Source organism: Pongo pygmaeus, chromosome 2 (genome assembly GCF_028885625.2).
Source record: "Pongo pygmaeus isolate AG05252 chromosome 2, NHGRI_mPonPyg2-v2.0_pri, whole genome shotgun sequence".
In the NCBI taxonomy this organism is placed as follows: Eukaryota; Metazoa; Chordata; class Mammalia; order Primates; family Hominidae; genus Pongo; species Pongo pygmaeus.
In genome coordinates, this window is record NC_085930.1 from 176,425,971 (window position 1) to 176,444,508 (window position 18,538).

At 35.1% G+C, this 18,538-nt stretch overlaps 1 protein-coding gene across 1 annotated transcript in view; it reads right to left on the reverse strand.

Moving 5' to 3' along the window:
• ZBBX (zinc finger B-box domain containing) overlaps positions 1 to 18,538 on the reverse strand; it is a 135,387-nt gene that overhangs the window by 55,548 nt on the left and 61,301 nt on the right. Inside the window, exons 11-16 of the mRNA XM_054482754.1 lie at positions 17,346 to 17,455; positions 16,863 to 16,963; positions 15,617 to 15,696; positions 13,752 to 13,894; positions 5,149 to 5,456; positions 3,424 to 3,426 (exon numbers count right to left, since the gene is read on the reverse strand). Of these exons, the coding sequence (XP_054338729.1) occupies positions 3,424 to 3,426; positions 5,149 to 5,456; positions 13,752 to 13,894; positions 15,617 to 15,696; positions 16,863 to 16,963; positions 17,346 to 17,455 (745 nt within the window). The remainder of the gene's footprint in view (positions 1 to 3,423; positions 3,427 to 5,148; positions 5,457 to 13,751; positions 13,895 to 15,616; positions 15,697 to 16,862; positions 16,964 to 17,345; positions 17,456 to 18,538) is intronic.

The following is an 18,538-nucleotide window of genomic DNA, read 5'->3' on the forward strand; positions in this document are numbered from 1 at the left end:
TTTTATACTGAGCAATATTTTATACTGAGCAATGGATAGTCTTAAATTGAATAAAACAAGAATGTATCCCAGCCACACACACATTCCCCCCACCTTTTTTTTTCTTTTTGAGAGAGAGTCTCACCCTGTCACCCAGGCTGGAGTGCAATGGCGCCATCTCAGCTCACTACAACCTCCGCCTCCCGGGTTCAATCGATTCTCCTGCCTTAGCCTCCTGAGTAGTTGGGATTACGGGCACCTGCCACCACGCCCAGCTAATTTTTATATTTTTAATAGAGACAGGGTTTCACCATGTTGGCCAGGCTGGTCTCTAACTCCTGACCTGATCCACCCACCTCAGCTTCCCAAAGTGCTGGGATTACAGGCGTGAGCCACCGTGCCTGGCCTTTTTTTTTTTTTTTTTTTTTTTTAACTTTTAAGTTCGGGAGTACTTGTGCAGGTCTGTTACATAGGTAAATTTGTGTCATGGAGATTTGTTGTACAGATTATTTCATCACCCAGGCATTAAGCCTAGTACCCACTAGTTATTTTTTCTAATTCTCTCTCTCCTCCCACTCATTACCCTCTGATAAGCCCCAGTGTATGCTGTTCCCCTCTATATGTTCATGTCACACACCTTCCTTTTAAGAAACATCTAAGCTTAGTGACACACCTGTTACGTTAATTGAATAGAGTAGTATGCATTAACATATAAAAGAAGTAAAGGAACACCGCTGTAAATTATTGGTGCTATGTAAGTCACAGCTATCTTGACAGACTCTGATCAGTTGAGAATAGACCAGGAATTCGATGGGATGCAAATCATCAGAATATCTAACTAAATGAAAGGTTCCCTGAGAAAGTGGATTGGGTAAATAGGCAGGGCCTGAGGGCAATACATGTTTCCTTATCCTCGCCTACTGAATTGAAGAGAATGGCAGGAAAGTTTTCCCAGTGAATTCCTTTGAATTTATTACTGCTTTATTACTTTTGAGTCAGATTCATAGGTCATTAATTTTTACTTTTTTCTCGCATTTGGGATTATAAATTTCCCAGTAAGTAGTATTTGAGTTTCATCCTATACATTATTTATCTGTGATGTTTTTGCTTACATTCAGTTCTAAATATTTCTACCTTCTATTTTAATTTTTTCATTAACCTCATTTCATTAATTTCATTTTTCATTAACCGGACATATTTGGCCGGGCGCAGTGGCTCACGCCTGTGATCCCAGCACTTTGGGAGGCCGAGGCGGGCGGATCACGAGGTCAGGAGATCGAGACCATCCTGGCTAACACGGTGAAACCCCATCTCTACTAAAAATACAAAACGTTAGCCGGGCGTACTGGTGGGCGCCTGTAGTCCCAGCACTCGGGAGGCTGAGGCAGGAGAATGGCGGGAACCCAGGAGGTGGAGCTTGCTGTGAGCCACGATGGCGCCACTGCACCCCAGCCTGAGCAACAGAGCAAGACTCCGTCTAAAAAAAAAAAAAAAAAAAAAAACCTAGACATATTTGAATTGTATTAATTTTGTTAGCCTTTTGCTATCAATTTATAATTTATTGTATTATGGTTGGAAAACACAGTGTGTAATATGATTTCTTTAGCATTTGTTGAAACTTCCTTTGTGGATTTATCTTTGTAATGTGTTGTAACATGTATTTTGTAGATGTTCCATGTGTTCTTGCAAAGAACACACATTCTCTAATTATTGAGTATGTGGTAAAAAAATATGTTCTTTAAACTTATTTGTATTGATCAAATCTTCTCTAACTTTACTAATAGAAAATCTTATTGGATTGATGGATCTGTCAATAATACCATATGGTTTTGTCCGTTTTTGCTACAATATATCTGAGGCTATATTGATAGGTACATACAAATTCAGATTTTCTTTAATCTTCCTATTAAATAGTTGATTTTATCATGCACATAATGGTCCCCTTTACCCTGATAATGTTTTATTACCTTAAATTTTTATTATTTTTTTAATTAGTACTTGCCTTTACTCTGAAATTCCTCCCCCCATCCCATGTTTTAAGCAGGTTTCTGGTAAAATAACTACACACACACACACACTATCCACATTTATTCTAATTACTTATATGATTGGGTTTATTCCTGTCAGCTTTACTCTTTCTACTTGTTGTCAAGAACTGTGAAGGGTCTGAGATTTTACCCTATGTGCAAGCCTGTTATACTTTCACGGATGCTGGACGAAGACACAAGACTCCTTGGTCAGAGACAAAGGACTTTATCACTCACAACAATAGCAGTTGCCAGAGTATCATTATTTGCACCAATTCCCAGAACCCAGTTTTCACAGGTCATCATGAAGAGAGCCACGTGACATCTGCACGTACCCTGAGCTGTGTTACAGGAGAGAAATCCTGATCTTAGGAAATCCAATTATTTCATACTGGGCAGTAAGCCTGCCTGACCTTTGCCAGAGGAAAACATTATTTTTATTACACCAGACAGTAAACAAACCTAGTCTTTGCTCTGAAGAGGGACATAATCTCTATATTTCAAGGCAGTTATCTATACAAGCACCCTTGAAAATATACTTTGGAACAAATAGAGTCAGTGGTTTTGTTCAAAAGATGTGCAAAAAAACATGAAAGACCCAAGAGCAATTGTTACATCCAACACTTAACCATACTATTTTTCCTTTGATGCATTTATTTCCTGACTGTTTTAATTAATTGGATTTTCTATATTCCCCTTTTCCTTTAGTATTTTGGATGACTTAACACTGTGTCTGTAACATTTTAATTGTTACTCAAAGTATTTAACATGTGTAACTAAAACACTAAGTCAACAATCCCTACAATGCTCTCTACCTTCCTTTATAATACAGAATCTTAGTACTTTTAACTCTAATCATACATATCCAACAGTCTTACAAGTTATGGTACATATGATTCTCATTCAAATTTCTTCTTTTGTAATTCTCAAATTGGGCATTATAATAATTATTTTGTAATACATCTAATATATTTGCCATTTTTCCCTCACACCATTATTTCTTGCATCCTACTTCTTCCTTCCAGGTTTAATTTCTTCCTTTTTGAAGTATATCATTCAGATGTTCATTCAAGAGGGGAAATAACTAAATTACCTGAACTTTTGTCTAAATTTGCCATTATTTTATTCTTGGTCTTGAATGAAAGTTTTGCAAGCCTTAGAATTCTAGATTGTTAGTCAGTTCTATTAGAAGTTTAAAGATAATGTTCCACTATGTTACACTGTTGAGGCTATCTGTTGCTGTGCATGAGAATTTAATGTCAATCTGGTAATTGTTCTTTGGAGATAATTTTCTGTTGTCTTTTATTGCTTTTAAGATTGTCTATGAGGTATCTCAAAAATAAGTCATAGTGCGAATTTGTTTTTATTTATATTGTTCAGGAATTGTACTTTGTTATTTCACAATCTGTCATATTACTAACTCTTCATATGTCTTTGCTGCAATACAAGCAATTTTTTAAACTTATCTTTCAAGGTAATATTTCTCTCCTTATTTGTATTTATTATGCTGTTTATATCCATTTTATTATAATTTGAATAAATATATTTTGAATGTTAGAAATTTTTATTGGCCTTCATAAATGGAGCAGTCCATACTGTCTTATTCTTAAGTTCTCTTTATTTCTTCCTTTCTATTTTTAAACATTTTAAATATAGTCTCACAGGATAGAGATTGAGTCCCTCTCTCTAGAGCAAAGAGCAGGTTTGTTTACTGTCTAGTGTAATGAAAATAGTCTTCCTCTAGGACAAAGGTCTGGCAGGCTTACTGCCCAGTGTAAAAGATCGGGTTTCTTAAGGTCAGGATTCCTCACTTATTACACAGCTCACTGTATATATAGATGTTACCTGGTACTCTTCATGTCGCCCTGTGGAAATTTGGAAATTGAAGTTCTTGTTTTCTCTGCTGAAATTCATGCTATGATCAATTGCTTTCTTCACTGGGGAAATGAGAAGATAAGCCCATCTGAAGTGGAGTTTTATTTTGTGGAATCTATTGTGGGATAAGGTGTAAGCATGTCCTTTTATAAAGTATTAGTATTTACTTCTGTCAGATACATCAGGATATTAATAGGCACGGATTAACAATAATGTTAATGTCTTGGCTTCAAGTTTCCAAGCAGGAAATACATACGCAAATGTATATTTGGGTATGTATATCCAAACCTATGCTAAATGAAAGCCCAAGACATCTATTTTCCAGGTGAAATGTTTTATTGGCCTAGCCCAGATCACTTGCAGAGATCAGTTTCCTTTCATCTTGTTGCACCTATGGGTATGTTCCTAGTGCATTCCTTTAATGACTGATCAGACATTTAAGGGCCTAAGTTTTTGCAGAGGACTCAGTTCCAATTTCTTATCTCACAAAGGTACAACATCTGCCACAAAGTGGGCACAGAAAGCCAATCCTCCAAGCAGAAGTAGCAGCAACTCAAGTATTCATCCTCCTGCTTTTTTGCTTCCCTCTTCAGGAACCGTAGGAATTCATTTTAAATGACTTTTAAGCGTTGTTAAAAATGTTTGCCTCACTTAAATTTCCAAAGAATGTATTATTAATAATTACAATTAGTAAAGATTTCTAGTATACAGAATGAAATTCAAATATAGTTTTAAAACATGGTAACAATGCAATAATGAGCTACTTTACCTTTCCTATGAGAAGAAACAAAAACTACACCTCTATTTCTTTATTAGCCTTCTTCCTGAAAGAATTACCTTCTTCATCTTATACTTACATTAAACCACAGTAACTGGTTCTGTCTAGATATCTGCATTTATTTCATTTTGACCATTGACTATACTATCATAAAAAACTAGAAAGGATTTATTATACTGTATTATTCAGAATGAATTTCATTTGGAAAAGTAACAGTGCTCTGACTATGCTGCATAAGGTGGGCCTTAAAGTATTATTTATCACAGAAAGCCACTTATTAAAATGGCATTCCTCATATTAGAATTTGTCCTAGAAGCCATTAATGTTCTCTCCCATATGAGTCACTCTTCAACTATCTCATAATAATATAAAGCAGCAGCACATTTTAACTTTAATAGGAAGTAACTTGAGAATGTATTGTGTCACTAAGACATTTTCTTATGAGGTTTCTTATAAAATTTTAATATAATAAACGTAATAGAGATTTACCAGTGATGACTTTGTAGTTTTTGAGTCTTCAAAGCTTGGCCTCTTATGCAGATTGCTGAATTCCAAGGATTCTTTGATGTCTTGAGATAATTTCTCCTCAATGAGAGCTTTTTCTAAATCTATACCTAGCAAAGTGTCCTTGTTTTCAAGTGATATACGGGAATCATCAGACTTCTGATTACTTTCTAAACCTATACTTTTCTCTTTTAAATTTCTTTCAAAGGAGGTGCTTTCCTCAATTTTTTCAATGTCAGAAGAATACACATCAGGATCCACGATGTTGTCAAAATCTGTGTTTGAAGTTTCTGCTGTTAAAAACACACAGTTACAAAAGGTACATAAATAAATTTAAACAAATAATTAAACTGTTAATAAACCAAAAGTTCTGTGGTAAAAAATCTTTATCAATAAACACGGTTTCACAAATTCCTTTACTGATGTTTTAGTGTTAAAATATTTTTACTATGCTTATATTCATAAGTGGTAATCATAATTCACTTATAGAGCCAAACATTAATGAGCTAGACTAGTAAAAGAAGATAATATTTTATTTTGCAATGAAATCTTAAAATTGATGCAAATTTTTATTTCAGCCTGTGGTTCAATTCTCACTTTCCCACCTCCTCCTCTCACTCAAATTTTACAAGAGTAATTCATGAGAAGTAACACAGAGGGAACATTTTTTCATTTTGCCATTTTTCCCTAGCATACCTAGTAATAAAGAGAGGGCACAGGGAAATGTGCCAGATGAAAGAAGAGCAGCAGTTGGGGGCACAGAAAATGTGTAGCAGGGACACCTGCCTCTAGAAAGCTACAAAGTGAACACGATTTTATTAGTCATCCACCTCATTATGTCTGCTTTAAATAAATCATTTGGTTTACATCACTGGTTTTTAACCTGGTTGCACAGTAGAATCATCTGAAGGTACTCTTTAAAATTGTCAGTGTATGGGCCTGACCCCAAACCAATTAAATCAGATCCTGAGAGTGGAACTCAGGCATTGGTCTTTTGAACTTCCCCTTTCTAAGTTCTCCAGGTGATTATAGTGGGTAACGCAGTAGTGAAACACTGGTTTAGATTTTCTGAAAAATAAAAATTTTTTGAATATTTATACCATACTACTTTCATTTTAAATAAATGCACACCATTATCCAGATTGAATATAGCTTCTTCTGGTTATCCCTTACTCTGTTCCAAAAACAAATATCTCTATAAGTAGACTATGCAAAATAGTAGAAACTTTGAATAAAACTGTCTCCAGTGATATAAATGCTTTACAGCTTTACAAAGGACTTGCTTGTTACAATCAAATGTTTATATAACTCGACAATTTCAGATAGTGTTTAGAACTTCTTTCAACTCCTGCTACCTCTTCGATAGTATATATATTGGGAAAAATAAAATAATCTCTGTTTCAGAGAAACATCTTTAGAAGAAAACCTTTAAAAAGGCTATTCAATACAATAAAACTCCCACAATAATGTTATACTTCCCTCTTAAACCTGAATGGAAGTTATCCAATTTGGGGGGAGAAAAAAATGCCATTTCCTATATTAAAATGTCTACAACTCAAGTAGAAGGCAGGATTTGACTCCAGAGGCAGGGCCTGGACTCCAGACCAGATTGAAGACTAGTGGAAACAAGGAAGTCAAAAGTACCTCTCTCCATAAGACACGCCCACATAGGTGCAGAAAAGGCTTTTGACAAAATTCAACATTCATTCATGGTAAAATCTCTCAAGTAACATATCTCAAAATAATAAGAACCATATATAACAAACCCATAGCCAACATCATACTGAAAGGGCAAAAGTATTCCCCTTGAAAACTGGCACAAGATGAGGATGCCCTCTCTCACCACTCCTATTCAACATAATATTGGAAGTCCTAGCAAGGGCAGCCAGGAAAGAGAAAGAAATAAAGGGCATCCAAATAGTAGGAGAGGAAGTCAAACTATCTCTATTTGCAGACTACATGATGCTAAATCCAGAAAACCCCATAGCTTAAGCCCAGAAGCTTCTTAATCTGATAACTTTGGCAAAGTCTCAGAATACAAAATCAATGTGCAAAAATCACTAGCATTCTTATACACCAACGACAGTCAAGCTGAGAGCCAAAAGAGCTCCAATAGCTAAGGCAATCCTAAGCAAAAAGAGTAAAACTGGAGGCATCATGCTACCCAACTTCAAACTATACTGAAGAGTTACAGTAACCAAAATAGCATGGTACTGGTACAAAAACAGACACATAGACCAGTGGAACAGAATAGAAAACCCAGAAAATAGACCACACACCTACAGCTATCTGATCTTCAACAAACCTGACAAAAACAAGCAATGGGGAAAGGATTCCCTATTCAAAAAATGATGGTGGGATAACTGCCTAGCTATATGCTGAAGATTGAAGCTGGACCCCTTCCTTATACCATACACAAAAATTAACTCAAGATAGATTAACTACTTAAATGTAAATCCCAAAACTATGAAAACCCTAGAAGACAATCTAGGCAATAACATTCAGGACATGGGCATAGGCAAAGATTTCATGACAAAGATGCCAAAAGCGATAGCAGCAAAGCAAAAATTGACAAATAGGATCCAATTAAACTAAAGAGCTTCTGTACAGTGAAAGAAACTATCAACAGAATAAACAGACAAACTACAGAATGGGGGAAAACTTTTGCAAACCATGAATTCAACAGAGCTCTAATAACCACCTTCTATAAGGAACTTAAAGAAATTTACAAGAAAAAAACAACCTCAATAAAAAGTGGGCAAAGACACAAGCAGACACTTTCGTAAAAGGGACATACATGTGGCCACAATCCTATGAGAAGAAGCTCAACATCACTCATCATTAGAGAAATGCAAATCAAAACCACAATGAGGTACCATCTCACACCAGTCAGAATGGATATTATTAAGAAGTAAAAAAAAATAGCAGATGCTGGTGAGGTTGTGGAGAGAAAGGAACACTTATACACTGTTGGTAGGAATGTAAATTAGTTCAACCATCATGGAAGACAGCATGGTGATTTTCAAAGACATAAAGACAGAAATACTATTCAACCCAGCAATCTCATTACTGGGTATATACCCAAAGGAATATAAATCATTCTGTTATAAAGATACATGTACATGTATGTTCAATGCAGCACTATTTACAATAGCACAGACAGGGAATGAACCCAAATGCTCATTAATGACAGACGGGATAAAGAAAATGTGGTACATATACACCATGGAATACTATGAAGAAAAACAAGATCATGTACTTTGGACAGACATGGATGGAGCTGGAGGCCATTATCCTTAGCAAACTAACAAAAGAACAGAAAACTAAGCACTAGTTTATAATTTATAAGAGGACGCTAAATGGTGAGAACACATGGACACTTTAGAGGGGAACAACACACACTGGGGCCTATTGAAGGGAGACGGTGGTAGGAGGGAGAGGAGCAGGAAAAATCACTAATGGGTACAAGGCTTAATAAATGGATGATGAAATAATATGTACAACAAACCCCCATGACACATGTTTACCTATGTAACAAACCTACACATGTATCCCTGAACCTAAAAGTTAAAAAAAGGCATGCCTACCAGTGACATGTCAGTTTACCACTGCTATGGCAACATCTGGAAGTTACCACCTGTTTCCCCAGCAACAACCTGATGACCCAGAAGTTGCCACCCCTTTTCTAGAAATTTCTGAATAACTCATCTTTAATTTGCATGTAATTGAAAGTGGCTAAAAATATTACTGCAGAGACACCTCTGAGACGCTACTCTTGGTACAGTGCTTATGGGGTAAACCTGTTACAAAAGGAACACTGCGTTTGCTGCTGCTGTACACTGCCACTTTAATAAAACTTGCTGTCTAACACCACTGGCTTGCATGGTGAAGGCTGTCAGTGGATCTACCATTCTGTGGTCTGGAGGATGGCGGCCCTCTTCTCACAGCTGCACTAGGCAGTGACCCAGTGGTTACTCTGTGTGGGGGCTCCTACTACACATTTCCCCTTTGCACCGCTCTAGTACAGGTTCTCCATGAGTGCTCTGCCTCTGCAACAGACTTCTTTCTACCTGGACATTTAGGCATTTCTGTACATCCTCTGATATCTAGACAGAGGTTTCCAAAACTCAAGTCTTATCTTCTGTGACTGGCAGGCCCAACACCATGTGGAAGCCACCAAGGCTTGGGGTTTGCACCCTCTGAATCCAAGGTCCAAGCTGTATCTTGGCCCCTTTTAATCCTGACTGCACTTGGAGCCACCGGGACAGAGTACCATGTCTTGAGGGTGAACAGAGCAGTGAGGCCCTGAGCCTGGCCTGTGAAACCATTTTTCCCTTCTAGGCCCACAGGCCAGTAATGGGAGGGGATGCTGTGAGGATCTCAGGAATGCCCTAGAGACATTTTCCCCATTGTCTTGGCAATCAATAGTTGGTTCCTCCTTATTTATGCAAATTTCTGCAGCTTGTGGCTCAAATTTCTCCCTAAAGAATGGGTGTTTCTTTTCTACCACATGGTCAGGCTGCAAATTTTCCAAACTTTTATGCTCTGCTTCCCTTTTAAACATAATTTCCAATTTCATACTATTTCTTTGTGAATGCATATGACTATATGCTTTTTGAAACAGCCAGGTCACATCTTGAATGCTTTGTTTTGCTGCTTAGAAATTTCTTCTGCCAGATGCTGTAAATCATCTCTCTGAAGTTCAAATTCCACAGATGTCTAGGTGGAGGAGGGGGCCAAAATGCTGCCAGTCTCTTTGCTAAAGCATAGTAAAAGTGACCGTTACTTCAGTTCCCAATAAGTTCCTTATTTCCATCTGAAACCATCTCAGCCATACTTCATTGTCCATTATCACTATCAGCATTTTGGTCAAAACCATTCAGCAAGTCTCTAGGAAGTCCCAAGCTTTCCCATATCTTCTTTTCTTCTTCTGAGCCCTCCAAACTGTTCCAACCTCTGCCTGTTACCGAGTTCTAAAGTCACTTCCACATTTTCAGCTATCTTTACAGCAGTACTTCACTTTTCTGGTACCAATTTTCTCTATTAGTCCATTTTTAAACTGCTATAAAGAACTACCTAACACTGGGTACTTTATTAAGGAAAGAGGCTTAATTGACTCACAGTTCCACATGGCTGGGAGGTCTCAGGAGTCTTATAATCATGGCAGAAGGTGAAGGGGAAGCAAGGCATGTATTACATGTTGGCGAGGGCTGGGGATCTGCCACACACTTTTAAATCATCAGAGCTCATGAGGACTCACTCACTATCATGAGAACAACATGGGGGAAACCACTCCTATGATCCAATCACCTCCCACCAGGTCCCTCCCTTGACACATGGGGATTACAATTTAAGATGAGATTTGGTTGGGAACACAGAGCCAAGCCATATCATAGATAGAAATCGAAAAATTATATACAAGATCTATATGAGGAATTCTATAAATTCTGATTAAAGAAATCAAAATTCTAAATAAATAGAGAAATATTCCATGTTCATGGATGGGAAGATTTAATATTGTCAAGATATTTTTTCCCAACTTGATCTATAGATTCATTGCAATCCCAATCAAAATCCCTGCCTTTTTATAGAGAAACAAATGACCCAGGATAGTGAACACAATATCGAAGAAGAGCAAAGTCAGAAGACTTGATACTACCTTACATCAAGATTACTATAAATCTATAACAATCAAGACAGTGTGTGGTATTGGAATAAATGTAGACAAATAGATAAATGAAACAGAATAGAGAATCCTGAGTAGACCTATATAAATATAGTCAACTGATCTTTGACAGAGGAACAAAGACAATACAACAAAGAAAATATAATCTGTTAAGCAAATGATTCTGGAACAACTGGATATCCGCATGTGAAACAATACATATAGACACAGACCTTACACCTTCACAAAAATTAACTCAAAATAGATTACACACCTGAATATAAAATGCAAAGCTATGAATCTCTCAAAAGATAACACAGGATAAAACATAGATGACACTGGGTATGACAATAACTTTCTAGATACAACATCAAAGAAAAAATTGATAAGCTAAACTTTATTAAAATAAAAGCTTATACTCTGTGAAAAACAGTCCAGAGAATAAACAGGCAATCCATACACTGAAAGAAAATATTTGGAAAAGATATTTGATAAAAGAGTGTTATGCAAAATATACAAAAAACTCTTAAACCTCAACAATAACAAAATAAACAACCCAATCAAAACATTAGCTAAAAACCTGAACAGATATTTTAACAAAGATGTACAGTTGGCAAATAAGCATATTAAAAGATTCTCAATATCATATGTCAACAGAGAATTGCAAATTAAAAAAAAATGAAGTATTACTACACGATTGCTAGAACGGAAAAATTCTGAAACACTGACACCAGATGACGGTGAGGATATGGAGCAACAGGAACTTTCATTAATTGCTGGTGGGAATGTAAAATAGTACAGCCACTTTGGTAAGACAGTTTGGCAATTATTAAAACAAAACTAAACATACCTGTACCATATGATCCAATAGTTATTCTCCTTGGTATTTACCCAAATAAGTTGAAAACTTAAGTCCCAATAAAAACCCATACATGAATATTTATAGTCGTTTTGTTCATAATTGCTAAAGCTTGGAACAAGCAAAATGTTCTTCGATAGGTGAATTGATAAATAAACTATTGTACATCCATACAATTCAATATTATTTAGCACTAAACGAAATGAGAAATCAAGCCACAAAAAGACATGGAGAAACTTCAAATGCATATTACTAAGTTAAAGAATCCAACTATTAAAGGCTATGTACTGTATGATTCTAACTATATGACATTCTGGAAAGGCAAAACTATGAGGACAGTAAAAAAATCAGTGGTCGCCAGGAGTTGGTCAGAGACAGGGATAAACAGGTAGGGCACAGAGAATTTTTAGGACGAGAAGGTATTCTGTATGATACTGTAAGTGGTGAATACATATCACATTATACTTTTGTCAAAACTCATAGCATGTACAATACCAAGAGTGAACTCTAATATAAACTATGGACACTGAGTTACAATAATGTATCAAAGTAGATTCATCCATTGTAGCAAATGTACCAATCTGGTTGCAGAAGCTGATAATGGGGGAGGCTATGTATGTGTATAAAGCAAAGGGTATATAGGAACTCTCTGTACTTTCTGCTCAGTTTTGCTGTGAACCTAAAACTGCTCTAAAAAGTAAACATTTCAAAAATGTGTCTTTAAAGTAACAATTACATGGGCATTTATGTGCATCATTTTCTTAGAGGCATCAGGAACATCATGCACTAGCTTGATCAAACTATACTCATCTTCAAGACAAGATTGGAATACTGTAAAGTCCTAAATTCCCATGTGGCTGTAGTTTATATTTGGCCATAATAATTTAGTGGTTTAGTATTTGAAAATGTCAAGACCAGCAGGATTTACACAAATCTACCACTGCTTTCTATCTTCTGCTGCCCAATCAGAATGTAATCATCAGTTTTACAACTATTTATTTCAAATATGCCCTCCGATATCTCTCAAAAATCTAATCTTCACATACGATATATTTATTAATTTTTCTTAAAATTCTAGGTAGATCAAATCTAATAGTTAAAAGGAGGCTTGAAAATTATCTAGTTCCTATATTTTTGCTTAGGAAAATGAAGTCTAAGCAAGTAAGTGACATGTTCAAGGTCAGACAGTGATTTAAAGGCACAAGTGGAAACAAAATCTGACTCCTAGGCCAGGATACTTTGCTGTGACTCTCTTTAAATGATCTCACAATCTGGAAATTGAAACCACACATATGCACACAGCATTCTAATCTACAGGTACCTAGGGAACTACTAGTAATAGCAACATAGATATATAAGCAAGCTGATTTGTTTTGTTTTGTTTTTTTGAGACAGAGTGTTGCTCTTGTCGCCTAGGCTGGAGTGCAATGGCATGATCTCGGCTCACTGCAACCTCTGCCTCCTGGGCTCAAGAGATTCTCCTGCCTCAGCCTTCTGAGTAGCTGGGATTATAGGCACCTGCCACCATGCCAGGCTAATTTTTTTTTTTTTTAGTAGAGATGGGGTTTTGCTATGTTGGCCAGGCTGGTCTCAAACTCCTGACTTCAGGTGATCCACCCGCCTCGGCTTCCCAAATGCTGGGATGACAGGCATGAGCCACCGTGCCCGGCCGGTGATTTGTTTTACTTTGGTTTTTCTCTCATGTGAAACTTTATATCAGATTTGAATATTTTTGGAAAATATTTAGTGCAAGTGAGGGCAAGAGGGTGCCAGTCAGAACCTTTTGTCACTAAAAGGCCTTCCATGTAATCTTTAAATGCTAGCTGAGTCTATAATAACTTTTAGAGTACCCTATATTGACTGATTTTTCTTATACATACAAACACTGTTGTCCATTGACTAAATTGCATATTTACTAGAAAATTATATTTTCAACCAATTTTCATTTTGGTACTGAGCTTTTTTTGGTTTTAAAATGAACAGCATAACAAAGCTTTTATAGACTGCAATAGTAAATTACCAACATCCACTGTTAATAATATCTAGCAACAAGAAAAATGTTACCTTTTGAATTATCTTTATAATAAGTAGAGCAGTTTCTCAGACAAAGATTTAAGAAGTCTCTCTTTCCCTTATTGAAAACATGATGTTGATGGATGTCATTTTCATATGCAAAGCTGTTCTTCTGATAATCATGAAAAGCACAACTTTCACGTGTAGGAACAAGCAAAATAATAGAGTTGAAAAAATGATTTTAAAAAGAAAATTTTAAAAGTCCCAGGTCATTAAAACAAATATAGTAAAACCTTAATAAAATAGGGTTATTTACATTAATTTAATATTTATTTTAACCTTACTGTGAACACATTCTCAACTATAAGTAACTAATAATATTATGGATTTAAGATGAATAGGTAACTGAACCAAATCTAATTTAACTGCAAAATTTCACTTGAAAGTTTGTTTTCCAAAATATCTTGAAATAAGTTTGATTTCTTACATTTTCTTCTAAAAAGGGAGTGTTATCTTTCAAGCTCATTAAAATCTGATGAAATCAAGGCTATACTACTAGATAAACATATTATTTGTTCATCAATAAGGTATGAATTTAAAAGCAGTATGTGATATTTAGGTTTCAAATTTTAATAATGATTACTATCTATATGCATAGTTACAATTTAAATAACATTCTTTATGAAATGAATAATATATTTAATAATACCTGATATTTATATAAGCTCTACAGAATACCATTATAAAACTTATGAATTGTATTCAACCAAAAAGGCCCGCTTGTGTCACTCATGATCCCCAGGAGAGAGATAAAATTAATGTAGTTCTATGGGCACCTCCAAACCAAAGCTGTAAAACTACTGCCAAACCATGATCAGTAGCTTTCTCTGCCTTCACCAACACCTTACAGCACACCCTATGCTTTTACACCCTATGTAATATCACACCCTATGCTTTTACATAGGAGTCAAAGCAAAGACATGTGATAAGATATATAAAAGAATCAAATTAGAGAACAGAAATGCTATTCATTTCCTTAGAGATAGAGTGGTGGATATAAACCTCTTACCTGCTCAACAGAAAGTTGTCTCTTGCCAAAACCCCACTTCCAAAATCACATTTGCTGCTAGATAGCTGGTTCTGTGTGTCTAAACATGGGATTTTTCTGTTCAGGGGAATCACTCAGACCCATAGCTATTGCAAAATGCGGACAGGGGCCTAAGCTGATCTGAATCAAGAATTGGTAGAGGGGATACTTGACAGGAATTTTATTCCATTGTTTACAAATCCTAAAGTTTCAACAGCAAAAAGGACTGAATCCTGAAGTTTCAACAGCAAAAAGTAACTGTTTTAACATTACTAACAGATACAGTTAGATATTATTTTTCATTTGGAAATGAGAAAATTCTACAACACAGTTACAAAGTGAACCATTATACTTCATTTGTTTACTTTATTATACATTAAAATCTACCTAGGAAGTAATCTATAGTACAGGAGCTCTTTTAGTCTCTCAGACTAATCATTTATAAAACTTTTTATTTAGGATTCATAGAAAACTGAAGAAAATCCAGAGTATCTTTAGAGAAAAGAAGAAAGCTCATATGAAACATATCAAAGTTGATCAACCATTTCAGAGGTTAACAACCCCTAAGTTCAGAAGAATTTATTAAATAATCCAAATATTAGGTAAGAGTACAAACCTATCACTATAGACAGTTTTCTAACTGCTGAATGTTATTAAATATTAGCAATATTGTATACAAATTTAAGCATGGGTTAAGTAAAATGTACTCTAACATTAATGTCACATGTTTTTTCACAGCACATATTTCACATTTAAAAAGACAGTTGATCTTGTGTGTGTGTCAGGAGGGGGCTCAATATGCACACAAAGTTAATTAGAAAGGTTGTACCTTTGTTGACTGTCTGCATCAGCTAATTCAACTTTGTAAGGCACAATATTTTCTGCTTCTTCAAATTCCTCTTCATAAGTCTTATTAAATTAATGTTATATAATATTAGTCAGTTCACAAAAATTTATTACACATAACCAACTTACTTATGGGTGATATTTGGAGTACATTTTTCCTACAAATGATGTTATGAGAGCTCTAATTATATTTTATAACACATAAGTTCTAGGAGAACTAAACAAATTCAACTGACATTGGTTGATATGTCAATTACTTTATCACTATTATAATACCCCAATCCAACAATAATAACTTATATTTAAGTATGTAACTACTACCTGCCAAGTAGATTAGTGACTAGGAAGTTGTCAGTTTTCTGACTGGCTCATCATAAACTTACTCTGTGTTCAACAATGTAATGAATGGCATGCCCACATGTATGTAGTGTGTGTGTTTTTGTCCAGTCTCTCAAATTTATCCAGAGGAGAAATAAAAATGTTGTTAGCCAAAAAACACAAATAACAAAAATAGCAGAAGCTTTCAACCTAAAGAAGAAAGGAAGAAAGCAGTATTTAAAAGAGGTAAGTTCTCCATTCTAGTCATTTTCTGTAACAACCACAGTAAGAGAAATATCTAGGACAAGTGGCACATTCAGCTACTCTATTACTAGAAAGTCAGAAATGCACTGAATGTATCACACCCTAAACCTTCAGTCCAGAGCTCTAGCTCTGACTGGGTCTGGCTCTAGTTGATGCTATTGGTGTCTTCTACATATGTTCAAGCTATGTTCAAGTTACTTTACTGAACTTCTTAAGTCTTAAACACTATCTCTACCTTTAAACAGAAAATAATATTAAATGACATTCAAGAAACTAAATTTACACTTAAATTTTAATAGGTACCATGTAATGAGACTAATATTTGTTTAAAAACCTGATAACATAAAGAACTAAACTAACAAAACATCAAACTACATTTCCATAAGTTAAACTAGTGAAATGTCTTCTTACCTCCCATAATACATTCATCCAAAAAAAATGAGTTTAGCTCACAAATTTACTCTTTACATTCAGAATATTATTGTTTTATTCTTATAAGCATATTTAAACCCAAACACTTGTAAATTTCCCATTAAACTATGTTAGTTATTTGAGAAATCTTATTGAAAATAATATGCAGATGTAACTATACATTATGAATTCCCTGTTAAAAAGCATGAATGGTCATTATGCACTTATGCACTTACATCATCCAGTTCGACTATCTTTAGAGATGGTTCAGGTCTCTCTATGTTTAATGTTTCCACTGGCAATAAAAGAGCTGTGTGTTGTACTTTGGTCTCCTCACCTAGGAAATAAGATTCACAAATAATATCATCAAAGAATATATCTTACTTTATAATTTCTTCAAATAAGATAGCCACCAAAAAAGAAGAGTGTTCTCATGTGTATCTACACAAAAATACAAATATCGTCAATTTTCCCAGTTCAAGTGAAATACACATTTATTAGCATTCAATTTTTAAATGAAACTATCTAAATCAAGGCAAGGTATACCTAGGGAAAGGGAAAGAAGTGAGTGTACATGATTTTAATCTAAAGATAAAAGATTACATGGTACAACTGAGAATAATATATTAAAGAAAACCAAAAGCAGATTCTGATTAATGCTTAGTGTATATAACTTGAGATAATACATTTTAAACATATCTAATCAAGTATGAACTAACCATCACTATCTTCATCGTTTTCATTTTGAGAACACTGTGCATCACCAGTGGTTTCACATGGATGTGGGAATGTATCTGGTAGCAGGTTAAAAAGTTGCTCTTGTGGAGTTCTACAAAATAAGAAAGAAGCAATTAAGAGACTGAAATATATTACTTGAAACTTTCCCAGACAAGCTCTTGATTTATTTATCAAATGAGTGAGTATGCAAAATTAATGATGAAACCATAACTGTACCTTTAATTCAAAGATAAGTACAATTGTATAACAGAATCTTAATGTACTAAAAAAAAACTGTGTAAATCAACTTGACATCACAGAAGATTTTTAAATTGCACATCCTACTGAGTTTTGTTTAAGCTAAAAATCAAAGTTATGCTACAAGTCAGTGTTCTCTCAAAAGCCACATGGAGTCCATTAAAAACACCATGCTACTTAAAAAGCTAATTTATGAATGTGAGTTTTAGTTCACAGTCTTGGCATTGTGTTGATGAGTTCTAAGGGAACCTGAGGGCATTTGTTTAAACTTCCATCATACCAGCAGGGTGGTAACATAGGCTCCTACAATAAAAATGTAAGGTGTTCAGGCTGTGGTATCTATTACTTAATTAACAATGAAGACTGCTGCAGCCCATTTCATATGGAAGGCAGTGAAGCCCAGGAATTCACAGAGGTCAAGAGTGTATATTTTGTTTCATAGTATATAACCAAATTATTGGAGAGAAGGGTCACTTTTTAGCCAAGAATATGAGTAGCTGCACAGCCCTTCCATACCATGCAAGCTCATGAAGTCCCCATGTAAAAGGCAGAGCCTTCTCAATGACATTTGTAGTTAATATGGATACAAAACTTAAAATACACCAGGCTCCATTCTAACTAACTTTGGTGCATTAAATTTTATTAGATATTAAATAGGCACTAGTATGATCTTAACTTTACAAAGGATGAGACTGAGACACAAAGTGGTGTACCAACTTGTTGAGTCATTCAGGTAGTGAATGCAGAAGAGGAATTTGAACTCAAGCAGTCTGCCTCCCAAAGACCATGTTCTTAACCATGTACTTCCTTTATAATGCCTCTTCTGCAACTTTCAAAGGCATTAAATTTTTGATAAAATTGACAAGTGACTTTGGAATTATATTTATATGCTAATAGTTAATTAGAAAAAGGCAATTAACAGATACACACTACTGTT